General features: G+C 42.7%; 1 protein-coding gene across 1 annotated transcript in view; it reads left to right on the top strand.

The window, feature by feature from the left end:
* Positions 1-26,560, top strand: part of LOC149195094 (uncharacterized) — a 460,489-nt gene extending 433,929 nt beyond the window's left edge. Inside the window, 2 exon segments of the mRNA XM_089405246.1 lie at positions 25,455-25,537; positions 25,650-26,560. Of these exon segments, the coding sequence (XP_089261372.1) occupies positions 25,455-25,537; positions 25,650-25,757 (191 nt within the window). The 3' untranslated portion in view covers positions 25,758-26,560.
* Positions 26,561-26,896: the final 336 nt, after the last annotated feature.

The raw sequence follows: 26,896 nt of genomic DNA, 5'->3' as shown, positions 1-26,896 counted from the left end.
ATTATCGGGAGGAGAAGATGAACTTTCAGATCACCATGGGGAACAAAGCAAAATGTACACCAGTAGGGAGGGGTACCATAGTTTTTCAAACATAAGCAGGAGAGCGGTTCCGTGCTACCAATGTATTGCATGTACCAGGATTGGGGATGAACTTACTTTCCGTGTCGCAACTTCAAGGCAAAGGCTATGACGTTTTCTTCATCAAGGAGAAAGGATACATCAAACACCCGAGTTGGAAAAGGAAAGTGCAAATCGGGATCAAAAGTAACAGGTTGTACAAACTACAACTAGAATCACCAATGGCACTAATAGGCAGTCATGGAGACAAGGATTTGAACAAACTATGGCATAGAAGAATGGGACATTTGCACCATGGGTCTCTGGGAATTCTCAGGAGCACTGTAACAAGAGTTTCGGATCTTAGTACGGAACGAGATGATGTATGCAGAGGATGTGCTCTAGGAAAGTATGCCACGGCAGCATTTCCTAGAAGTAAAAGTAGGGCCAAGAGTGTACTAGGATTGATACACTCAGATATCTGCGGGCCCATGTCCACTAAAGCTCTTAGTGGTGCTGAGTACTTCCTTACCTTCATTGATGACCGCTCAAGGAAAACTTGGATTTATTTTCTGAAAACCAATGACGAGATTTTATGTCGATTCAAAGAGTTCAAGGTTGTGGTGGAGAATCTGACTAGGAAGAAAATAAAATTTTTGCACTCAGATAATGGTGGAGAATATGTCGATAAGGACTTCATTGATTTTTGCGCTAAGGAGGGCATCAGAAGAGAGTGGACAGCATCGTACAATCCAGAGCAGAATGGAGTAGCAGAAAGAAAGAACAGGACTATTGTAGAAGCAACTAGGGCCATGATGTATGATCAGGATATGCCAAAATTCTTGTGGGCAGAAGCATGCAACACAATAGTCTTCACAGGGAAGATTACTCTAGAGAATAGAACTCCTCATCGGGCATTGGGCAAGATTACTCCAGAGAAAGTCTTCACAGGGAAGATGCTTGAAGTCAGTCATTTCAGGATATTTGGGAGCTTAGCATATTGCCACATACCCGAGGAAAAGAGGAAGAAGTTGGATCAAACTGCAGAGAAAGGATATCTAGTGGGATATAGCGAGAATGCTAAGGCATACAAAATCTATCTTCCAGGGAGCAGGAAGGTAGTAGTTCGACGAGATGTGAAGTTCATGGAAGACGGGGCTTTCAGAAAATCTCGAGAAATGCCTTAGGAGGAGCAGTCAAAAGAGGAACTGTTGGTCAAACCTCTTCAACCAACGGAAGAAAGAATTTTTCCTCGGGTCAGGAAGAATCACAGGATGAGGAGGAGCTAACAGAAGCACTTGCTAGCAGAGGAAGAATGAGCAGGGAACTTTGTCAGATTCTGTGAGATGCAGAGGACTTCATCGGTGCGCCAAGGAACAATAAGAGGGAGAGAAAACAACCAAATAGATATCAGGCATTAGTAGCTCAAGATGGGTAGCCTGCCAGTTTTCAGGAGGTAGCTCAACATCAAGTTTGGCTGGATGTGATGGTATAGGAGTACAAATCAATAATGGTGAATGAGGTCTGGGAGGTAGTACCAAGGCCTCAAGACAGATTAGTGGTAGGTTCGAGATGGATCTACAAGATTAAATACGCTGCAGATGGCAGTGTTGAGAAATACAAACCCAGGTTTGTGGCTAAGGGCTATGCTCAGAAGGAAGGAATTGACTACGAAGAGACCTTCGCCCTGGTAACCAGGTATACATCTATTAGAACCGTGATATCTCTTGCAGCATAGATGGGGTGGGAGATTCATCAAATGGATGTCAAAACGGCATTTCTAAAAGATGTGATAGAAGAAGAGGTATACATTAAACAACCAGAGGGCTTTGAGACACATGAGGAGTCTCATGTATGCAAATTAAAGAAAGCCTTTTATGGGCTGAAACAGGCACCTAGAGCGTGGTATGGGCGAATCGATGGCTACTTGCAGAAAATGGGATTTGTCAAGAGTGACACAGATCCAAATCTCTACTATCTGGTTGTATCGAATGAGCCTCTAATCTTAGTATGATATGTGAATGATCTCTTCCTGACAGGATCATCCAAGCTCATAGGGGACTGCAAGGAGAATCTAGCCACGGAGTTCGACATGAAGGATTTGGGACGAATGCATTATTTCTTGGGGTTGGAAGTTTGGCAGCAAAAGGGGGAGATCTTCCTTAGACAAGGGAGATATGCTACAGAAATCCTAAAGAGATTCAGGATGGACTGTAGACCCATGGTTACTCCAATGATAACCAACTGGAAGAAGATTAATGCATCAGAAGACAAAGATGTTGATCCCACCTTATACAGGCAACTCTTAGGGTCCTTGATGTATCTGGTCAATACCAGGCCAGACATTTGCTACGCTATCGACACCCTCAGTCAGTTCATGGTGGAGCCGAAGAGGGCGCACTGGGCAGCAACCAAACATGTTCTCAGGTATTTACAAGGAACAGTGGATTATGGACTCTTGTACACCGGGGTAGGGATATCAGATTGAGTGGGTTTACTGATGCAGATTGGGTAGGAAATTCAGTGGATCGAAAAAGTGCCTCTGGGTACTGTTCCAACATTGGATCAGGAATGACCTCTTGGTGCAGTGGGAAACAGAAATTTGTGGCTCTAAGCTCAGTTGAGGCAAAATATATGGCCGCAAGCACAGCCTCTTGTGAGGCCATATGGCTTAGAAAACTGCTTGTGAACCTATTTAGAAGAAATATGGAGGCGACCAGGATCATGTGTGATAATCAGAGTTGCATCAAGCTCTCTGAGAATCCAGTGTTTCACAATCGGTCAAAGCATATTGATATCCGGTGTCACTTTGTCAGAGACTGTGTCCAACGAGGAGCTGTACAGTTGAGCTACACTCCTACAGGAGAACAGGTGGCAGACATCCTTACCAAGGCCTTTGGAAGAACCAAGTTTGATTATTCCAGGGAAAAGATGGGGATGATAAAGAATCCATTTCAGTAGCAGAAATGGGTATGATGTTGCAAAGCAGTAGCAGTCAATAGTAGCACGATACAACATGATGAGAAGGATTTTGCAGTGCAGATGAAATGTTGGGAAGATGGAATAGCAACAGCACGTATGCAGAGGGCGCTGCAGTACAGATGTAGTACTAGCAATGATAGATCCATGGGCAGCAGTAGAGAATGCAACAATGCAGAGGATGTTGGGCAGGGAGGCTTAACATCAACACAGTTACCGATGCTATATGATCAGAGTAATGCTCAGTGTGGAGTATTACTAGAGCATAGTCCTCGCTAAGAGGGAGTGTTGATTTGGGGTAGCATCGGATGTGCTCTAGCCATGAAAATTGGTGGAGAGGCTAAAGCACATGAGATCTCCAAGACCCAGAAATGGTTTGGGAGATATTAAAATAATTAATATTTTTAATGGAGTTCCTAAATCTAAACTTAGGAAAAATAAAATATTAATGGGTATTAATATAAAACTGGGTTAGAAGGTTCCAAAAGTCATGGATCAAGCCAAATCTAATCTTAGCCATTGATTAGAGATTTAATCTCAGTCATTGAAGGACCAACAAAAAAAGTATAAGAAGAGGCTTGAGGGTCAGTTGGAGAACACACTGAGGGAGACCAGTCAGTTCAATTTCTGGAGCGGGGTTAGCTGAGAAATTCGAACTAGTGGTCTGGAGAGCAGCAGGAGGCAGCAAGTACAAAATAGGGAGTCGTGAGCAGCACCAGGGGAACAGCGCAGAGGTTGGAAAGGTAGATGCAAAGCCTCTCAGGCAGACTCAGAGGCTGCAGACTGTGTAGTCACTGGAGGGCCTGTGTGGGTGACACAGAGAGGCAGGGGCTGACGCAGAAGGTCTAGGAGCTACACAGAGGTCAGCTAGGCTGACGCTGAGACTGGGGAAGTACTGAAGAATTTTCTCTCTGTTGAGTAAGCCAGTTTGGCACCCAGTTGTACTGAAGAATTGTTGAATAATAAAATCCTCCCTTGCTGCACCGATTTTCCGACATTGGGTTTTTTCGGGGACTGATTGTCCAAAATATATGTGTCGATGTGTTAATTCTTGTACATGTGTTTGTTTTTGTATTATGATGTGATATCTGCAGCAAAATTTATTTTAATGTTTACTGAAGGATTTTCATAAATAACTTATCGAGAAATAAGTAGGTAAAATAAATCAGTTGTTGCAGTGATAGAATTTTCACAGGTAATGCAAATCGGTTTGCTGCAGTAGGATTTTTGGTTTGTTAGATTCATAAATTTTCACATGGTATCAGAGTGATTGCAGATCAAGGATGACTGAAGCCATCAGCGAATGGACAAAGGAAAAATTTGTGCATGAAGACAGTTGTCCCGAGAGAGCGCAGTTTCTGGCCAAGAGAGCAGAGGAGGGGTGACGCAGTCACCAAGGGAGGCTCACGCAAAGCCTACATCAACCTGATTGGGTGACGTTACTGCAGAGGGCAGCGCAGAGACTGCTGAGTCTCGGTTTTCTAGTTGTTGTGGCTGGGGGTGCAGTGCAGATTTTATCTAGAGTTGCTCGTGGGGTGTTGATTCTGTTGGTGCAGAATAGTACCTAGTGGGGCAGAAGCAAAGTAGAGGGAATCAGTTCCTCAGAAGATTTCTTGCCAAGAAATCTAGATCCAGTGTTGAGAAGCAGCAAAGAGAGATCAGATGGGTGGTTCAACAGTGGTTGGCATAAGGATTTCCGTGAAGGAAATCGAAATTCAGAGGGAGCTTGTTCCTTACAGAATTTCTAGCACCAAAGAAATCCAGATCCGAGTTTTTGTTGGGGCAGCAACAAAAGAGGGAGAAGAGAACTAGTTCAACATTCATTTGAGAAAAGATGGTCGTTAACGTACTGAGGGATCAAGATAGGTTGGATGGAGCATCCAACTTCGTCATCTGGAAGGCCATGATCTTGGTAGTTTTGGATAAAAATCACATCAAGGATTATGCCTTGAGGGTGGTTGTTGTTCCTATTGATGTTGATCCTCTCAAGAAGTACTAGGAGGCTCAGGCAAAAGCAAAGTGCATGATCTTGGACGAGGTCAAGGATCATGTGATCCCACATATTGGTAAGAAGGACACAACAAGGGAAATGTAGGAGGCCTTGACCACATTGTACAAGGGAACTTTTGTTCAGCAGAAGATGTTGCTTGAGAGTCAACTGAGACAGTTTCAAATGCAGAAGGGAGAAGAAATCGATCCCTTCCTTCTCAGGTTGCAAAGGATTTGTGACCAACTAACTTCCTTAGGGGCTACACCAGATCCTGAATCTATGGTTAGAACTGCCCTGAATGCAGTCACTGAAGACTAGGAAACCTTTGTCCAAAGCATCTTGGGCAGGGCTTCTCTTCCCAATTAGGAGGAGATGTGGGCAGCTCTTTGACAGAAAGACATCAGACGGTTGACCAAGGCGAGAAGCAGCAGCAAAGGGGTCAAAATCAAGAAGGAGGAAGAGGAGGATGCGGCTCTCACATCAGCGGGACAGCAAGGACAGCAGAAACGAAAGAAGAAGGACATATCCAAAGTTAGATGCTTCAAATGTGGAGAAATGGGTCATTTCTCTATGTAGTGCCCTCGGAAGAACGACAAAGAAGAGAAGTCTGACTCGAAGGCTGCCCCAGCACAAGCTAACAAAGAGGACGATGATGATTGCACCATGAGTGCTCATGCCCCTCTAGAGAAGAGGTGGGGCGATATTGAGCTGTAGTCGGGAGGACTACAATGAGGGCAGGATCCTTGAGGTGCTCAAGCTCTTAGATCACATACGGCTACAGGAGCCCTTAATGATAGTAGCAGAATGATGAGAGTCAATTGGTGCGAGGAATGATGGAGCAACAGTGGCAGAGCTAGAGTGCCAAACTCTGAAGTAGCGCAGCGGAGTGTTGCAGCAATGCGGAAGGCACAGAGCAGATACAACAGCAATGTAGTAGCATCAGAGGGTCAGCACAGATTAGCAGCAGAGGTAGCTTCAGCGTCAAGGGGCATCCAGACTGACCAGCATGTCAGCATTTGGGTGGCTTTTCAGTTGCTTACTTCTCAGCAACTAAGTTGCAGTGCAGCAGTTAGCAATGGCAGTGCTATGGGCAGCATGATGCAGCATATTGAGAGGGAGCTGCAGTGCAAATGCAGCAGTGACAATGGCAATGTCATGGGCAGCAGTACAGATTGCAGCAGCACAGTGGATGAAGGGCAGCAGGCTGAGCATCAGCAATGCAGAGGACCAATGTCGTGGATCAATGTGATACTTCTGCTGGGAAGTATTGCTAAAGCACATTCCTCGCTAAGAGGGAGTGTTGATTTTTGGGTAGCATCGGATGTGCTCTAGCTCTGAAATTTTGTGGAGGGGCTAGAACACATGAGATCTCTAAGACCCAAAAATCGTTTGGTAAAATTCCACCCAGATTGTATTTTTTTTAAATAATTAATATTTTAATGGGGTTCCTAAGTCTAAACTTAGGAAAATTAAAATATTAATGGGTATTAATGAAAATATGGGTGAGAAGCTTCTAAGAGACGAGGATCAAGTCTAATTTAATCTTAGCCGTTGATTAGAGATTAGATCACGACCGTTGATTTCTCAACAGGAAAAGTATAAAAGGAGGCTTGGGGTCAGTTGGAGAATACACACAGGAAGAGCAGCACTTGAGCTAGTTCGAAATTTTGGGGCGTGGTTTGCTGAGAATTTCGGAGTAAGCTTCTAGTGCAGAGAGGGGTAGTTCGACAGAGGGACTTTATTCCAAGGCCGAGAATACATAGCAGAGAGGCAGCACAGCACCAGGGAGAGACAGCGTAGCTCCAAAATGGTGACCCAGAATCTAGAGGATCTGGCGCAGTCACTTAGAGGCAATGCTGGGGTTTTTGTGAGGCAGATCAGGCATCAGTTCAGCAAATCGGTTTCTGAGTCGGGAAGGCTCATGGGAGGGTGACGCAGCTCCTAGAGGAGGTGATGCAGTTCCAGCACAAAGCTGGGAGCAGCCATCGCTGCACAGCACTGGGGACAGCGCAATCACCTGTGGGGTTTGTTCATCTAGTTGTTGGATTCGCCAAAATATCTGTCTCTAGATAGAGGTACTTCTGTCGGGTTTATTCTCTGTTGGGTGAGCCGAATTTGGCACCCTAGTTGTATTCAGAAATCTGCTTAATAATAAAACCCTCATATCTGTTGCACTGGTTTTCCCACATTGGGTTTTTCCGGGGACGTTTAGTCCAAAAATAAGTGTGTCCTTTGTGTGGTTGTCTCATTTATTTTTCAGTACTTGATCTGTATATTGGTGTAGGCTGCAGTGTATTTGCATTAATATTTTCTGAATATTTCTGAAAATAACTTGTTAAAATGAAGAATACAAGTAGGTAATGCAAATCAGTTTGTTGCAGTAGGATTTTTGGTTTGTTAGATTCAGAAATTTTCACACAAACTAAGAGTCACCCACCAGCCAATCGACCATTGGATGGGACATTGGGATATCCATCGGTGCGGTGGAATATAAGCTCTGTAATTTCAATTCAACAGCACAGCGTAGGGAAGATGGAGTCGTGAGAGCTGAGAGAGGGTTGACAGCACTGAGCGTCGGGAACTCAGAACCATGGAACTTCGACAAGCAGAATTTTGAACCTCTTGGAACCTTGATCTTGTCAAACTTTAACAATTAGAACCCTAACACAATGGAACCTTGATTTGGATGAATCTTTTAGATTCCCTGTGGGGCCAAATTTTCAAGTGTTGGAATAAGGCCAAGTTTATACTCATTTTAACCAGAATTTCACAAGGATCGCAATGGTACAGTTAGATTTGCATCTAGACAGCAGAATTCAGGGGTCATGGCAGAAACCCCGCCTTCATCATTAATTATTGGGCACAAAGTTCAAGACAACAATTCACCTGTTAGAAGTAGGTCATGTTTTTAGCCAAAACTTTTAGGAAGACAAGACGGATATACTAGTGATGTGATTGTTGTGATTTGAGTAGCCAAACTTCAAATCTGTCCCAAGAATGGAGGTATATTGATGCATGTTGCCATGAACTTGCCTTTCTATTTATGAGATGAATGAAGCGGCCTCCCCACTATTGAAGCAGGGCCCAGAGACGTAGTCCACACTAGACGAACTTCGTTTTCAAACGTTGTGTGCATTGTCTTTATGGCCTCCTTTATGTTTTCTTTTCTTTAAGTATTTATACATATGGTTTTTACATGCTCTTTCATACAATTTTGCTAACATCATTGAAGAAAAGATCTTGGTTAATGACGGTAAATCAAAGATTTTGGATCATTGATGAAAATGAAAACTATAGATTTCCCTTTGTTTGCTTGATGGAAAAGGGTCATACTAGCCTCATAGATCAACTTCCCTTAGCAAAATTTGCAAAATGAGGTTGAAAACCTCGAATTAGTGTCTTAAACCGTAACTTTAAATAATAGTGTGATAATTTGGCTCGTTTCGCAAAAATTACAGAAATTATCGTGGTAATTTAAATTATCACAATAATTTCAAGAGGGCAAATTATCGTGATAGTTTGAGCCAATATTATTGCCAAGTTTAGATTCACTGATATTATCGTGATAACTCTAAGATATCAGCAATAAGTGCAACACTACCTAATACTTGTGCACAAAGAAGCCACAAGGTACCAACAAACTTCAAGAGCCAAAAAGAAGCATAGTCAAGCTTTATTTTGCATTAGCTAAAAGGTTGATTGCACCATAGAGACAGATACAGAGCTGGTCTGATGATATTCCCTATGCAAGGTAATGGAAACTACAATTGGAGAGAAAGGGAGATGAGAGAGTTACGCTGCTGCCAAAATGAAAAATCCCATCCCAAAACCAAAGCACCTCCTTTTATCAACTATTGAGGTCAAATTAGTCATACAAAGAATCCTTCTCCAACCCATGCACATTGATGAGTTTGAGTGGAGAAGAGTTATGATCACTCTTTGAATGAGTGGAGTAGAGTGCCCATGCACTAAAGTCTTCCTCCTTCATGTGCATTGTGTTGAAATTTCTAAGTCTAACACGTTAGAAATTCTTCCTGCATTATCTGGTTTATTTCACCTACTTGTTTGTTCCTTAACAAGTTATTTAACCGTATAAATACTGAAAATAAACACAAATGCAATCTCAACTCATATACAGATCATCAACTGAAATAATAGACAAACACACAAGGGACACCGTTATTTTTGGACAATCGTCCCTGGAAAAACCCAACTTGGGAAAACTAGTGTGGCAGTTCTAGGGGTTTTATGATTAAGCAGGTTTTTTTAGTACAACTAGGGTGCCAAACTGTCTCACCCAACAGAGATTTCTATCTGGCAGTAATACCTCTCCTCGGAAGCAGATATTCAGTAAGTCTGTCCCACGAAAATCCTTCCAGCGCTTTTCACAGGCTCTACGTCAGCCCTGCTAGCCTCTGTGTAGCTCTGGAACCCCCTGCGTCAGCCCTCTACCTCTCTGCATTAGCTCTCTGGCCTTCTGCGTCACCCACGCAGGCCCCTCAGCCTCTCCGCAGTCACTAGCTGCTTCTGCGTAGCCTCCTCAATCACAGCATTGGCCCTCTAGGACTATCTTTGTCTCTCTACTATGTACTCACAGCCCCTCGTTGCAACTCAGATCATGTTGAAATTTGGTACCGGAGGACAGGTGGTTCCCTAAGGCTTTGATCTTTGGCCTAGGGAAAAGTGTCCAAAAGAATTTAATTTTTCTCCTAAAGTGACTTTATAATTTTATAAAGTTAAATATAATTTAAAAGTGACTTTAAGTGATAAAGTTATTAAGTCTAATTTTAAAGTGACTTTTATAAAATCAATGAAAAATTAGAAAGGAAAAGTGACTTTGGAAATAAATGACTAAGTGGGTCTTTATTAAAGTAGGGTGAATTAAAAAATAGAAAGTGAGATTTAAATGAGCATTTAATCTCAACCATTGATCTAAATCTATTTCAGCCATTGGATTTAGAGATCACCCAAAAGTCACTTGGAGTTATATTAAAAGAGGAAAAGGTCATTCATTCTTTCATGAGCAGATTGGGAGAAGGAGAGCAAGAGAGCAAGAGAGATTTCTGAGCAGGGAGGAGAAGGAGACAGCAGCTTGGCACACATTCCAAGGCAGCAGTTGAGCAGATTTGTACAGCTGATTCAGCACATAGTGAAAGGCAGATTTTTGCACAAAAATCGAGGAGCAGTTTGCTGATTTTTCTGCACACAAAACGGAGGCCGTACAGCATTTATTGCTGTCCTGTTTGCTATAATTTCCAGATTGTTGTGAGGCACGAGAAATGAGATAAGTTGTAAATTTGCTTGCTGATTTTTTGCTGAATAATTCTCACTGTAAAAAGGCAATTTTCAGAAATAAAGAAGAGCTCTCAAACTGGTTTTCCCCAAGAGTTGTAGGGGGTTTTTCCAGGGTCAAGTTGACCAAAAATATCAGTGTTTTAATGTGTTTTAATGGCTGTTTTTGATTGCTGATTTTTAATTCTGCAATTTCCAGCATTCTGAAAAATTTCCAGAATTTGTGTTTTCAGCAATATTTATTTTTTTCAGTCTGTTAAATGTATGGTTATGGGAATGGGCATTTAACTACATGGGAGAAATAAGGAGAAACTGAAAACCGGGGTGGGAAAACAGATATTTCTACATGGTATCAGAGCTTGAGTGCTGAAGGGCAGTTTGGGACAGCAAAAAGGAAAAATTACAGTTGCTGATTTTTCACTCAGAAAATTCCAGCAAGCTGATTTTTTCATAAACAGCAGTTTTATCTTTACTACAGCAGTGCTATTTTTCAGTTCTAGGACAGCAGGATGTCATTGGGATTGAGGGTGGAGGATAGGCTGGATGGGCATATAAATTACATCGTTTGGAAGGAGAGAATGCAGAGTATCTTTGAGGAGGCAAAAGTCTGGGATATCATGGTGCATACCGCACAGAACCCTGTTGTTGTGCCCACTGATGTTACTCAGTTGGCTGAGTATAAAAAGAAGAACAATAAGGGTAAGAGGCTGATTCTAGACGGGATCAAAGACCATTGCATTCCTCATGTGAGAGGAAAGAGCAATGCCCATGAGATGTGGACAGCATTGTCCAATCTCTACCACAGTACCAATGAGAACCGGAAGATGGTCCTGAAGGAGAAGCTGAAGAACATTAAGATGGGTAATGATAGTGCAGCTGGATATCTCACAAAGATTACTAATGTGAGAGATGAGTTGGCAGCGATTGGAGAGGCCATTTCACCCACTGAGTTGGTGCGGATTGCAGTGAATGGCCTCCCCCGTTCATGGTTGAACTTTGCTGATGGGGTTTGTGCACGTGAGACCCTTCTCACATGGGAGAGGTTTTGGGATGATTGTATTCAGACAGAGATCAGGAAATGACAGCTTGGGACAGCCAAGCCAGTTGAGCAGGATGAGGACGTAGCACTAGTGGCAGGAGGCAAGAAAGGCAAGGGGAAGAAGCAGGCTTCCACAAGCGGTGGTGGAGGCAAAGGCAAAGGTAAAGGTAAACAGAGTAACTCACAGAAGGACTATTCCAAAGTGAAGTGTTGGAATTGTCAAAAGATGGGACACTATGCAGTTGTGTGTCCGGAGAAGAAGAAGAAGAAGGGGAAGAACCAGGACGTGGCAGCTTCAGCAGAGATTGAGGACTTTGCTGGTCGTTTTGACCGAGAGTTTGCGTTCACTACGTGTGAGTCCTCTAGTGCAGGATCACCTGCTACACAGGTTCAGAGGGAGCATGCTTTTCCCTCGATTAGCGGAGCATCTTCAGGTATCTGGTATGTGGACAGTGGGGCTTTACGTCATATGACAGGAGTCCGTGAGTACTTCTCAGAGCTTTCAGAGAGTGGCACTGATATTGAGGTAGTACTCGGTGATGACAGAGTTATTAGAGCAGTCGGGGTGGGGACAGTGACATTTCAGAGGGAGTCCAAACCTCCCTTGAAGGTGTCAGAGGTTCTTTATGTGCCAGGGATGAGGAAGAACCTCATATCCGTCTCAGCTTTGGAGGACAGAGGATATGAGGTACTGTTCAGGGGAGGACAGGTGTTGATGTATCCCAGGGGCACTCCAGCTGATTCAGCTAGAGTGATAGGTGTACGCCATGCAAAGGTGTACAAGTTTGCATTTCAGTCCCTTTTGGCATTGAGCAGTAGTACCGACAGTAGAGCTAGCAGTTCTGAGCTGTGTGAGATTTGGCACCGCAGGATGGGACATATGTATCATGGAGCCTTAAGGACATTGCGGGAGATCACTACAAGTGTGCCAGATTTCAGTACTGATCACTTTGATACTTGTAGAGGTTGTGCGATGGGCAAGTTTGCCAAATCCCCTTTTCCCAGCGATGACAGCAGAGCGACAGGGATACTTGATTTGATTCATTCCGATGTGAGCGGTCGGATGTCTCATGTTTCCTTGAGTGGATATGAGTACTATGTTTTATTCATTGATGATCACTCCAGGAGGACCTGGATTTATTTTTTTGAAGACCAAGAGTGAGGTCTTCAAGCGGTTTCAGGAGTTCAGAGCTCTTGTGGAGACTCAGACAGGTCGAAAGATCAAGTCCTTGAGGTCGGACAATGGAGGAGAGTACACCCTTGGAGAGTTTGTTGACTATTGTGCGGAGGCAGGCATTAGGAGGGAGTTCACTGTTCCTTACAACCCCCAACAGAACGGGGTTGCAGGAGGAAGAACAGATCCATCATAGGGGCTGCCAAAGCCATGTTACATGATCAGGGGTTGCCATTGTTCTTGTGGGCAGAGGCCTGCAACACAGCTGTTTACTTGCAGAACAGGAGTCCGCATCGTGCCTTGGGGCACATGACTCCGGAGGAGGCTTTCTCTGGGAAGAAGCCTGATATTGGTCATCTTCATATCTTTGGATGCATTACATACTCCTATATACCCAAGGAGAAGAGGACCAAACTAGAGCCCACCGCAAAGAAGGGTATCTTTGTGGGCTATAGTGAGACCTCAAAGGCCTTTCGGATTTACATTCCTGCACAGAGGAGAGTTGTTGTCAGACGGGATGTGAAGTTCGAGGAGGACAGGGCCTTTAGGAGGTCACGGGAGTTAGAGTATCTGGATCAGCCAGACCCTCAGCAGCAGTTGAGTCAGTCGCAGGGATCCAGTGGGCAGGGATCAGGAGGATCCGGAGGTACATCTATGAGGATGTCAGGTCCATCAGTGAGCAGTGGCTCGCCGAGCCAGAGGGGTGGTGCTCCGGGCAGCATGCAGAGCAGTTCACTAGGGAGTCCACTGATGGACAGTTCACACGGTACCTCAGCTTCTACAGGTTCAGGTGCAGGCAGGAGGACAGCAGACAGACAGTCAGGAGTTCAGGCTACTGATGATGAGGAGGAGGAGTTTCATTCTCCAGTGGGAGAAGTGCGCTCAGGGAAGAGGAAGCCCAAGTGGCTTCAGGACACCTTGAGAGATGCCACATCTGTTGCTGAGCCGAAGAGGCCGGTCAGAGAGAGTAGACCACCTGAGAGGTTTTGTAGCTATATGGCGATGGTTACCAGCATCCTTGACTCTGAGCCTTCTAGCTATGAGGAGGCAGCTAGCCAGCAGGTCTGGAGAGAGGCCATGCAGGAGGAGTATTCTTCTATCATGAAGAATGATGTTTGGGAGGTGGTGCCGAGGCCTGAGGGCAAATCCGTGGTTACTTCCAGATGGCTTTACAAGGTAAAGCATGCTGCAGATGGCAGCATTGAAAAATTCAAAGCGAGGTTTGTGGCTAGAGGGTTCTCCCAGGTAGAGGGAGTTGATTATGAGGAGACCTTCGCTCCCGTGGCTCGATATACTTCGATCCGCTCCATTATATCGATAGCAGCAGAGATGGGTTGGAAGATCCACCAGATGGATGTGAAGACCGCATTTCTCAATGGCTTCATACAGGAGGAGGTGTACATTGAGCAGCCACAGGGCTTTGAGGTGCATGGGAAGGAGTCCCATGTGTGCAGATTGAAGAAGGCCCTTTATGGCCTGAAGCAAGCTCCCAGAGCTTGGTACTCCAGGATAGATGCATACTTGCAGGGGATGGGTTTCACAAAGAGTGAGGCAGATCCGAACCTTTACTTTATTGTGATTGGTGAGGAGCCTCTCATTCTGGTGCTGTATGTGGATGACTTGATCATTACAGGTGCAGAGAGACTCATAGATCACTGCAAGAGAGATCTTGCGGCGGAGTTTGAGATGAAGGACATCGGCTTGATGCATTACTTTTTGGGTTTGGAGGTGTGGCAGGAGGAGGGGCATTTCTTCCTGGGGCAGGGGAAGTATATTGTGGACATCCTTAGCAGATTCCACATGGAGGATTGTAGACCCATGTCGACACCGATGATCACCAACTGGAAGAAGCTTCATGCTTCGGATTCCGAGTTGGTGGATCCCACATTGTACAGGCAGCTGATTGGTTCCTTGATGTATTTGGTCAACACTAGACCAGATATCTGTTTTGCAGTCAACACGATGAGTCAGTTTATGTGTGAGCCTAAGAAGGTTCACTGGGTGGCTGCAAAACACATTTTGCGGTACTTGCAGGGGACAGTGGATTATGGTCTGGACTACAGGCAGGGAGATGGAGTGAGATTGGCAGGGTACACTGATTCTGATTGGGCAGGTTGTGCTTCTAATAGGAAGAGCACTTCAGGGTGTTGTTTTGGGTTGGGTTCAGCAGTAGTGTCATGGTTCAGCCGGAAGCAGCAGTCAGTAGCACTGAGTTCAGCGGAAGCAGAGTATATGGCAGCCAGTCTAGCTAGTTGTGAGGCTATCTAGCTTCGCAAGACGTTGTTTGGCTTATTTGGTCAGCCGTTGAGACCTTCAGTGATTTACTGTGATAATCAGAGTTGCATTAAACTCACGGAGAATCCAGTATTTCATGACAGGTCAAAGCATATCAGGATCAGATATGTTCAGAAGGGAGCTGTGAAGCTTGAGTATATTTCCACTGATGAGCAGGTTGCAGATATCCTTACCAAAGCCTTACCACGGGGCAAGCATGTCTACTTCAGAGACAAGATGGGTGTGGTGAGGAACACCTTCCTCGGTAAGAGGGAGTGTTGAAATTTGGTACCGGAGGACAGGTGGTTCCCTAAGGCTTTGATCTTTGGCCTAGGGAAAAGTGTCCAAAAGAATTTAATTTTTCTCCTAAAGTGACTTTATAATTTTATAAAGTTAAATCTAATTTAAAAGTGACTTTAAGTGATAAAGTTATTAAGTCTAATTTTAAAGTGACTTTTATAAAGTCAATGAAAAATTAGAAAGGAAAAGTGACTTTGGAAATAAATGACTAAGTGGGTCTTTATTAAAGTAGGGTGAATTAAAAAATAGAAAGTGAGATTTAAATGAGCATTTAATCTCAACCATTGATCTAAATCTATTTCAGCCATTGGATTTAGAGATCACCCAAAAGTCACTTGGAGTTATATTAAAGGAGGAAAAGGTCATTCATTCTTTCATGAGCAGATTGGGAGAAGGAGAGCAAGAGAGCAAGAGAGATTTCTGAGCAGGGAGGAGAAGGAGACAGCAGCTTGGCACACATTCCAAGGCAGCAGTTGAGCAGATTTGTACAGCTGATTCAGCACATAGTGAAAGGCAGATTTTTGCACAAAAATCGAGGAGCAATTTGCTGATTTTTCTGCACACAAAACGGAGGTCGTACAGCATTTATTGCTGTCCTGTTTGCTGTAATTTCCAGATTGCTGTGAGGCACGGGAAAGGAGATAAGTTGTAAATTTGCTTGCTGATTTTTTGCTGAATAATTCTCACTGTAAAAAGGCAATTTTCAGAAATAAAGAAGAGCTCTCAAACTGGTTTTCCCCAAGAGTTGTAGAGGGTTTTTCCAGGGTCAAGTTGACCAAAAATATCAGTATTTTAATGTGTTTTAATGGCTGTTGTTGATTGCTGATTTTTAATTCTGCAATTTCCAGCATTCTGAAAAATTTCCAGAATTTGTGTTTTCAGCAATATTTATTTTTTTCAGTCTGTTAAATGTATGGTTATGGGAATGGGCATTTAACTACATGGGAGAAATAAGGAGAAACTGAAAACCGGGGTGGGAAAACAGAAATTTCTACAGATCACTTGTTCGAATTTTCTCAACAAACCCCACTCCAGAAAATCGAACTAACTGATCAATCTTGGTGTATCTCCAACTAACCCTCAAGCCTCCTCTTATACTTTTCCTGTTGAGTCTTCAACGGCCGAAATTAAGTCCCTAATCAATGGCTAAGATTAGATTTGGCTTGATCCATGTCATTTACAAGATTCTCACGCAGTTTTATATTAATACCCATTATTTAATTTTCCTAAGTTTAGACTTAGGAATTCCATTAAAAATATTAATTATTTTAATATCTCTCTAACCAGGTGGAATTTCCCCAAATCATTTTTGGGTCTTGGAGATCTCATGTGCTTTAGCCTCCACCAATTTTCATGGCTAGAACACATCTGATGCTACCACAAATCAACACTCCCTCTTAGTGAGGAATGTGCTCTAGTAATGTTCCACCACTGAACATCACATTGATCCTCCAGCACCGTTACTTGTGCTAATGCTGGGCTTGCTGCCCTACATCCACTGCACTGCTACCTCCTGTACTGCTGCCCATGGCTCTACCACTACGATTGCTACATCTGCACTGTAGCTCCCTCTGCATTCGTGTTGTTGCTGGTCCTTCCTCCCAACACTACATCTGCACTACAACTCTCTCTCAATATGTTGCATCGTGCTGCCCATAGGACTACCACTGCTAATTGTTGCATTGCAACTAAGTTACCGAGAAGTAAGTAACTTATCTACCCAACTACTGACAACCTTGTCAGTCTAGAAGCCCCCTGATGCTAAAGATACCTCTGTTGCTACTATGTGCTCCCTCTGCGCTACTGCAACACCTCTGTGCGCTACTGCAACACCTCTGTGCCTCTCGCACTGCTGCAACCACCTTTGTGCCTTTCTACACTGCTGCAACCATCTTTATGCCTCTCGCACTGCTGCAACCCCCACTGTGCTGCGATAGACCCCTGCACTCTAGCACTGCCTTATCGCTCCATCTGCATCTTGCTTCTACTGACATCCGTCATCTTGCTACTGTCACTCGGGGCTTCTGTAGCCGGATATGATCCAAGAGTTTGGGTACCTCAAGGATCCTGCCCCTCATCTTCTGTAGTCCTCTTGGCTACAACTCGATGTCTCCCCGCCTCTTCTCTAGAGGTGCATGAGCACTCATGGCATAGTCGTCATCAATCTCGACTTCTTTCTCCACCTTAGCCGAAGTTGCCTTGGAGTCGGAAGCCTCTCCCTTATTCTTCTTCCTGGGACACTGGGTTGCATAATGACCCAGCGCCCCACAATGGAAGCACTTTACTTGGATATTTCCTTTTTCTTCCTCTTCCCATGTTGTCCCGCAGATGCCAGAGCTGCATCCTCCTCCTCCTCTTTCTTGATTTGACCTCCTTTGCCACTATTCCCCGCCTTGGTCAACCGTCTGATCTCTTCTGGGCGAAGAGCTGCCCACATCTCTTCCCATCCTAGAAGAGTAGCTCTGCCCAAAATGCTTTGGACAAATGTCTCCCAATCCTCGGAGACTACATTTAGGGCAGTGCTCACCATGAACTCCTGATCTGGTGTGGCCCCTATGGAAGTAAGTTGGTCCCGAATCTCTTGCAACTTGTTGAGTTATAGATCTATCTGCTCCCCTTCTACATCTGATACGCCCTCAGTTGATTCTCCAACAGCATCTTCCTCTGCACGGAAGTGCCCTGATACAATGTCGTCAAGGTATCCCACGTCTCCTTTTCCGTGTTCATCTCGGCAATATGTTGTACTACATGATCCTTGACCCAATCAAGGATTATGCACTTTGCCTTCGCCATTGCATCCTCATACCTTTCATTATCAGCTAGGTCAACTGGGATAGCCATGGTTCTCAAGGTGAAGCCCTTGATGCGATGTCTATCCAGAACAGATAGGATCCTGCCTTCCAGATGACAAAGTTAGAGGCCCCGTCCAACCTGTCCTGATCCCTCAGTCCGTTCATTGCCATCTCCGCTCTTCTTCTAGACTCCCTCTGAGTCTCGACTTCCCTCCTGGAAGTTCTCTCCTAGAGTCCCTCTGAGTCTCGACTTCCCTCCTGGAAGTTCTCTCCTAGACTCCCTCTAAGTCTTGATTCCCTGTTGGAAATCTTCCCGCCAACTGTCGATCCGATCCTCTTTGCAACTGCAACTCGGATCTGGATTTCTTCGCTAGAAATTCCTCAAGGCAGCGGCTCCCTCTACCTTGGTTCTGTCCCATTAGTTAGTATTCTACTTCGACAGCAACATCACCCCACCAGCTTCCCAATCCACAATCTGCCCACAACTCCCTAGGCCCCAGCAGCTGAAGAAACTGAGTCGCTTAGCTTTGTGCAATCCCGGCAAGGTTGAATCACTCCTATGGCAAATTGCGTCAAGCCTACCTCGCTGAGTAGGATGACGTGGCTCTTCGTGAGCCTCTTCTGCCTCTCTCTACCTCTGCATTGGCCCTCTCTCTAGCTCGAAATGATGACGTGGGCCCTCTGTGTCACTCATTTTTTGCTGCCTTTTGCTTAAGAACAACTTTGTCTCTCGGGACAGCTGTTTCTACTGCAAATTTTCTTATTTCAGCTAGTGCCTTCAGTTCCCCTGTGATCTGCAACGCTCTGATACCATGTTGAAATTTCTAAGTCTAGAAATTCTTCCTACATTATCTGGTTTATTTCACTTGTTTATTCCTTAACAAGTTATTTAACCATATAAATACTGAAAATAAACACAAATGCAGTCAACTCATATATATATCATCAATTGAAATAATAGACAAACACACAAGGGACACCATTATTTTTGGACAATCGTCCCCGGAAAAATCCAACTTGGGAAAATCGATACAACAGTTCTGAGGGTTTTATTATTAAGCAGCTTTCTTGAGTACAACTATGGTGCCAAACTGGCTCACCCAACAGAGATTTCTATCTCGTAGTAATACCTCTCCTCAAAAACAAATATTCAGCAAGTCTGCCCCACGAAAATGCTTCCAACGCTTCTCACGGGATTTGCATTAGCCCTGCTAGCCTCTGCGTAGCGCTGGAACCCCCTGCGTCAGCCCTCTGCCTCTCTGTGTCAACTCGCTGGCCTTCTGCGTCAACTACACAGGCCCCTCAGCCTCTGCACATTCACTAGCTGCCTCTACGTCGCTCCTGCTGCCTCTACGTCGCTCCTGTTGCCTCTGCGTAGCCTCCTCAATCACTGCGTTGGCCCTCTAGCATTATCTTTGCCTCTCTGCTATGTACTCATTGCCCCTCGCTACAACTCAGATCACTTGTTCGAATTTTCTCAGCAAACTCCGTTCCAAAAAATCGAACTGATTGATCAATCTTGGTGTATCTCCATCTGACCCTAAAGCCTCTTCTTATACTTTTCATGTTGAGTCTTCAACAGTCGATATTAAGTCCCTAATCAACGACGAAGATTAGATTTGGCTTGATCCATGTCATTTAGAACATTCTCACCCAGTTTTATATTAATACCCATTAATATTTTAATTTTCCTAAGTTTAAACTTAGGAACTCCATTAAAAATATTAATTATTTTAATATCTCTCTAACAGGATGGAATTTCCCCAAACCATTTCTGGGTCTTGGAGATTTCATGTGCTTTAGCCTCTCCACCAATTTTCATGGGTAGAGCACATCCAATGCTACCACAAATCAACACTTTGTGTTGAAAAATTGTACCAAGGAAGTGTTTCCTCGTGCTTTGTCCCTAACCTAGGAAAAGTGGTAAAGTGAACCCCTTGAAGAAAAGTGACTTTATGAGTTTATTAAATTCATATCACTTATGAGGTTATAAAAGTATATTGTACGTTTTTATTATTAAAGTGACTTTATGAGAAAAAGCTACTTTATGTGTCATGAAGTACATGGTACACTCAGTGTTGACAATATCATCGAGATATCGCCGATATTCGCAAATATTGCAATATTTTCAGGGAGATGAGATATCGCCAAGGAAATATCGCGATATTTTGTCTCCCCGAAAATGTCACGATATTTCCGAAATATCGGCGATATCTCGGGAAAATATCGCGCCACGACGCAAAATATCGCCCAGGCACAGAAAAAATTGTCGTTGCGTCTAGAAAAGGCCGATTTTGATTTTTTCATTCATTTTCATTTTTGATTGTTGGATAAGGAAGGGGGGAGCTATGTGCTTGCCGCCAAGGAGGATTTGTGTGTTGAATAGCCATTATCGCCACCAACAACGAAGATTTTGTTGATCTAAGATTGAAGAACAGTGAGACAATTTCATTTCTTCCATTAATAGGTATGTTCAAATAAACTCCTATGTTAATGAATTTTTTGATAGTTTTAGGATTATTCTTGTTTGCCTATTTGCCTACAAACATTTTGCTTGTATTTTTTTTTCCATTTGCTATGATTTTCATGCCCATGAGCAAATGCAAGGGTTTTCTCCATATTTGGACAGCAAACTCCATTTTTTTTTAACTTTCAAATGCACCCTTTTATTGTCATTTATGGTTTTTGATTGAATTCACATTGCAAATAATGTAGCAAAAAAATTATTTTGTAAAATGAGGTGGTTATTACTTATTAATTCCAAATTTTTTTTGGTGCCCTAGGTTTGAGTTAGCTCACTACAAAATTCAAATATGCCAAAAGCCTTCGACCCATTTTGGGAGTATGGGGAGCCTGATGGTGGGACAAATCAGGCATATCTTACATGCAAATTGTGTGGGACCAGGATGACAGGAGGGGTTACACGATTGAAATACCATTTGGCTAGACTCACTGGACATGATGTTGGGATTTGTACAGTTTTTAGTCCGGAGCTTATACAAAAAGCTCTTGAGGCAATTGATGAAAAAGACAGAAAGAAGGAAGAGATAGAAAGAAACAAGGTTGAACATGCAGGTAGATCTTTCAGGATATCTTCTCCTGATTTTGATGCTGAGGGTAGTGGGAGGGGCTCCACAGCATCACCTGCTACTGCTAGTGCGAGGTCATCATTTTTTGTTCCACGAACATGACATGGATCACAACCTGCCATAAAATCACTTGTTAAAAAAAGAAGCAAGAAGCAGATTGAGTCATGGGGAGGTGTCTTTTCTGGAGCGACTTACCTCTCAGCATCACCAAAACCAATCCATTTTGGCAGCAAATGTGTGATGCTATAGTTGTTGTGGGCCCAGGGTACAAAAGTGCTACATATGAGGAGTTGCAGGGGCCAATTCTTCAAGCAGAAAGGCAGGACATCAACTCTAGATTGGCGGAGTTGAAAAAAACATGGGAAGTTACTGGATGCACAGTGATGTCTGATGGTTGGACAGATAGGAAGGGTAGGACCCTTCTAAATTTCTTGATACATTGTCCTAAAGGTACCATGTTTATTAAATCAATGGATGCATCAGAACATATCAAATATGCAGCAACGATATGTGAGTTGTTAGATGGGTTCATTCGGGAGATTGGTGTGCAAAATGTGGTGCAAGTCATAACAAACAATGCAGCTAATTATGTGTCTGTCGGCAAGATGCTTATGGAGAGGCATCGTACATTGTTTTGGACTCCGTGTGCAACACATTGTCTCGATTTGCTGCTTGAGGATATGGGGAAACTCTCCTTCATCAAGGAGGTGCTTGATATGGCTAGGAGCATCCCCAAGTTTATTTATAACCATGCTTTGGTTCTTAGCCTCATGAGGAAGTTCACTAGAAACAAGGAGTTGAGGCGTCCTGCAATCACACGTCTTGCCACAAACTTTATTACTCTTTAATCTTTGCTTCAATGTCAGTTTGAGTTGAAGCAAATGTTTGTGTCTGATGACTAGCGTAATTGTAGATACAGCAGGAGACAGGATGGGAAAGCCATTGCAAAAATGGTGTACTCTAAGACGTTTTGGCGTGGAGTAGAAGAAGCATGCTCGGTTAGTGAACCTATAGTAAAGGTTCTCAAATTGGTAGATGGGGAGAAGCCTACAATGGCTTATTTGTATGAGGCCATGGATAGGGCCAAGGAGGCCATTTGTTCTTATTATGCAAACAAGGGTTCTACTGGCATTGATAGGCATATGATGTTATGGGATGTGATTGATAGTCGGTGGACAGAGATGCTTCATCGACCCATTCATGCAGCAACACTCTTCCTCAACCCCGCATTTTCATACAAATGCAGCTTTGATTTTGATGGCGAGGTGATGGAAGGGCTCTGTTCCTGTATTCATAGGATGGTACCTAATCCTGAGCTTCGTAGCAAAATCAATCGCGAGATATAGTTTATCGGGATTGTGTTGGCCTCTTTCGCTTTGATGATGCTATTACGGAAAGGACCCTCTTCATGCCACGTAAGTGACAAGTCATCACTCATTAGAAATTAGAATTTTCAATTTAGAATTTCCTTACTTATAATTCTATTTTTTTAAATTCAATTATGTAACTTTTATTTTAAAGTTTAATTATGTTTTAAGTTTTTGAATTTTTTATTTCTTTATTTTGTTGTAGATATTTGGTGGCGAAGCTATGGTGCAAGGGCACCAAATTTGCAGAAATTGGCCATAAGAATCTTGAGTCAAACATGTAGCTCTTTAGGGTGTGAGCGCAATTGGAGTGTATTTGAGAAAATACACGCAAAAAAGCACAACAAGTATAACTTTGAGCTCCAGCCTTCAGTTGAGAAATTACACTTATTGTAATTTTTAATTTTTAATTTATGACCTTCAAGTGTCAAGAGTCAAGAGTCAAGACTCATTAGTTTTTTTGACACTCTTACAAGTTGGAGTTCGCACGCCTCAATGATTTAGTGTATGTGCATTACAACATCCGACTTCGAGTGAGGCAAATAGAAGCACCAATGGATCCAGATTCCATTTCCTTAGACAATATTGATGTATTGTCTCAGTGGAGGGTGGAGTCTGAGGAGCCCATCTTGGAGGAGTCACCTTCATGGTTAGAGCCAGATGATCCATTAGAACAGGGGCAGCAAGAGGAAGAGGACTCGAAGGAGGAGCAGCACTCGGAGGAGGAGTAGGGGGAGGAGGACAATGTGGGAGCATCAACATCAACACCATCTGCTATAGATATAGGAGAGCACAGCTCCATACCTAGCACTCATTATTTGACATTAGGTGCAGAGACAGGGCCAGGGCCTTCTACTACTAGGGGCAGGCATGGCAAACAGCCCATCATGTTTTCCCATAAAAGGGGGAGAGGGCAGTGATTTCAGATAGGTAGTTGCTAGTTTTATTTGTTTTGCTACATATAACTCATGATGATGAGATATTTTTATATATGTGATGTTATTTTGTATTGGTTCTCCACATTTGAGTCCTTGATTGGACAATTATCATGGATCAGCAGGATTTGGTATCACCTTTGATGTATCATTTCTATTTGACATCATATATATCAGCGCTTTCTTCATACTTATGTGCCAATGTTTTATTTCATGTTGTTATTGTTTTATATGTTTAAAAATCTGAAAAAGATGAATATATTATGCATTTTTTATGCTTGCCGATATTGCCAATAATATGTTTTCTGGACCCTCGCCGATATTTTTCCGATACCGATATTTTCAACACTGGGTACACTTTTATGTTATTAAAATGACTAGGAGGGTCAATTAATCAAAAGAGGGACTTGAGGGGGTCAATGTGAAATTAGATCTTCACCCTTGATCAAGGGAGGCTAAGATCTAATCTCAGCCCTTAATCTTAGGAATGGGCCTTTCTCTTCATTATGTGAACAAAAAGCGGGAAAAGGCACTTTGAGATAGTCACTCTTCATGTGTGAGATTGGAGAAGAGGAGGCTGAGATTACAAAATACCAACAGGAGAGTGTAGTAGGTGAACAGCAAAGGAGCAGCTACAGGCACGATTTTCTAGGCAAGGAACATGCATGAAAATTGAGGAGCCCGTCAGCATTTTTGCAGGCTGTCAGGGCGAGTTTTTCGAGGTAGATGGGCTGAGTTCCAAGGGTTTTCAGGATGCATTTATTGCTGTCAAAGGCAGCATGATTTTCAAGGAAACTGAGGACAGAAATCGAGGTAAACAGACCACATTTATTGCAGTCTGTTAAAGCTACAGACCAGCGCAATTTTCGAGGAGCCATGCACAGATTTCGTGTCAGAAATTTAGCACAGAAATCCGTACAGCTGGCACACATTTCAAGGGGGATGAGATATTGGTTTCTGAGTGAACCTGGGAATGAAATACAAGGAAACATGAGGTCTGTCAGTGCACAGAAATCAAGGAGCTGCTGAGGAACAGTTAGAGCACATTTCCCAAGGAGATCTGAGCAAAGAGATCAGGAAGATAAGTTAATTATTTGTTGGTATTTAATGTTGTAACAAATTTTTCTTAAGCAAGATAAAAGCTCCCTTCCTCACTGGTTTTCCCTTCGGGGTTTTTCTAGGGTTGATCAAAATTTGTGTCCAAATTTCATGAATGTTTGTGTGATTTCTCAGCAAATGTTAGAGTAAATCTCTTTCGTTTCCTTTTGAGATTTAAATTCAAGTTTACATCAGCTTCTAATCATGATGGGGAAGACATTAAACTTGATGTGAAAGCCAAACTTGAAACCAGGAGGTATTGACAGTCAAAATTTCTACGCTTTGATCCACTAGAGGTGCAGTAAAGAACTAACAATAGAGAGTGAAGGAGAAAATATAAAGTGCAGAAGTGTACTAAAACACAAAATTAGATAAAGTACAACTTGATACATTTTTCCCATGTTTACTAGACTTAAGTCTTATCATGGCATTAATATTTGCAAAAATCAAAATAGAGTAGGTGGGTGATCATTTTGGACCAAGTCACCCAAAGTTGAAAATATGAAGTGCAACTTGATACATGTTTACACATACTTACTAGACGAAGTCTCATCATGGCATTAACATTTGCAGCAATCAATCTCTCTTTGAAGCTAACATTCAATACAAATTAAATCACAAAAGTCTTTCTCATACACATTTAGTTCATACAAAGTTCAACACTAACATGAAAATAAATTCAAGAATTATCATATTGCCATAAATAACATATGGATAAAATTAGAGATTCCAAGCTGCAAGATGCTGGAAATGATCAGTTGCCAATTTGTGTATTTGATATATATTACATTGATATGTTTTATTTGCAGTTGTCTTTATTTTTAGCAACTTCGGCACCCTTTGTTGGAGCTGTTGCTTGGTTAATATGTAATCCTTAGTTATATACTATGTACTCATAATTTCTGACATCTGGGTCAATCATAATATCAATTAAGTTTCCTGGCATGTACGTTGTATGTTTAACTGGATGGTCAAAAAATGTCTAATAGAAGGTCGTAAATGTTAATTCAGAGTCTATGGCTATCTATGTGCTAGTTTCCTTACAGAAAACTGAATATTGACTTGCAGAAGGAGCACCAGCAGCCTTGGTTGGGATAATTGGGTCAAAGCAGTACAACCACTGTGCAAATGATATATATTTCTTTCTTCAAGTGAGACTTGTTCTTGTGCTTTCTTATCTGTGATGTGAACATTTGCTTTAATACACTATTTTCTATATTAGGTATAAGATGCAAGATTGTTTTGTTGTGCTTGTGCTTGCAGTCCACAGTATGTATGAAACAGCTTGCATACAGCCTCTTGGAATTGTTGCTTACCACTATATTTCCTGAGTTGCACGACCTCATTTGCGATATCCGTAATTGTGCTTAGCTCTTTGTTTTGGTTACATCCAACAAGTTCATCATTGAGGAAAGGTCTAATATTCTGAAAATTCCATGGTGGCACATCAATGTTCATTATTCTTGTGATGTAACATATGCATGGTTGTATGATGTATTCCTTGTAATTGTCTAAATGACATATGTAAATCAGTCATGTTGGCCTAACCACCTGTAAAGCATTTGGCCTGCAAAGCTAACAAAGCACATAATTTGAAGGACTTCAGATTTCCATCTTGGTGTAGTTGAATTCCCTCATTTCATGGCCACATTGGGCCTTCAATGTAAGAAAAATGAAATTCAGGTAATGCATAGGCTTGTCTTGATCATCCTTGTCAAAGCGCAGCAAAATGTCCGGTGTTTCATATTTATAGCTCATCTGTTGATCAAATGTCTGAAATGGCTGCATATGATGCAAGACTGTATTCTGTATCTTCATATCTCTTCATGCTCCTGGAACTGCAACGTGAGAAACATTCAGGCACAGCCACCATTCAACTCTCTTAGATTATCTCCTGCTGTATATCAACCAACTCGGCATGAACAGACCCATGAACAAATTGCTGGTTGCAACTTGCAACCAAGAGTACACTGTTGGATGATTTTCAATTCAATATCCGGTGTCTTCTGTTCATAATTATCATAGTTCTGTTTGGCAGCAAATGTCTGGTTTTGCATTAAGGAAAGGTGTGGTTGGCTAGCTTCAATTTTTTTAATCAGTGTAGCTGATGTCTTATGTTGCTTGTAGCAAATGCTTATGTCTTGCAGAATCAAATTTTTTGTGGCATTGTTTCAGCTTTTTCATTTTCAAATGTGCTTATGTGTACTAGTTGAAAATACATACTTAAGAGCCCCGTCTTTGATGACAGGTGGTAGCCAAAACTAAGCCAGCTAGCTGTAGTTTGAATCCAATATCTTGGGAACTTTTCCTTGTACCTTTGCGATCTAACTGCACTTACACTAGTGTGAATTGATAAATGATAATTTTCCTTGGGAAAAAAAAGAATGCCATGGCTTTTTGACGCTTGTTCTTATTTTGAATTGTTGATGCCCAGGGATCAAACATATTTAACTTCATGCATCATTTTCTCATCGTGGTTTTGGCAATCTGCAGTGGTTGGACCGACTGTG

Source organism: Pinus tabuliformis, chromosome 2_2, assembly GCF_031772625.1.
Source record: "Pinus tabuliformis cultivar Carrire ecotype Pingquan chromosome 2_2, CPIR1, whole genome shotgun sequence".
NCBI classification, from domain to species: Eukaryota; Viridiplantae; Streptophyta; class Pinopsida; order Pinales; family Pinaceae; genus Pinus; species Pinus tabuliformis.
This window is presented reverse-complemented; position numbering and strand designations above follow the sequence as displayed.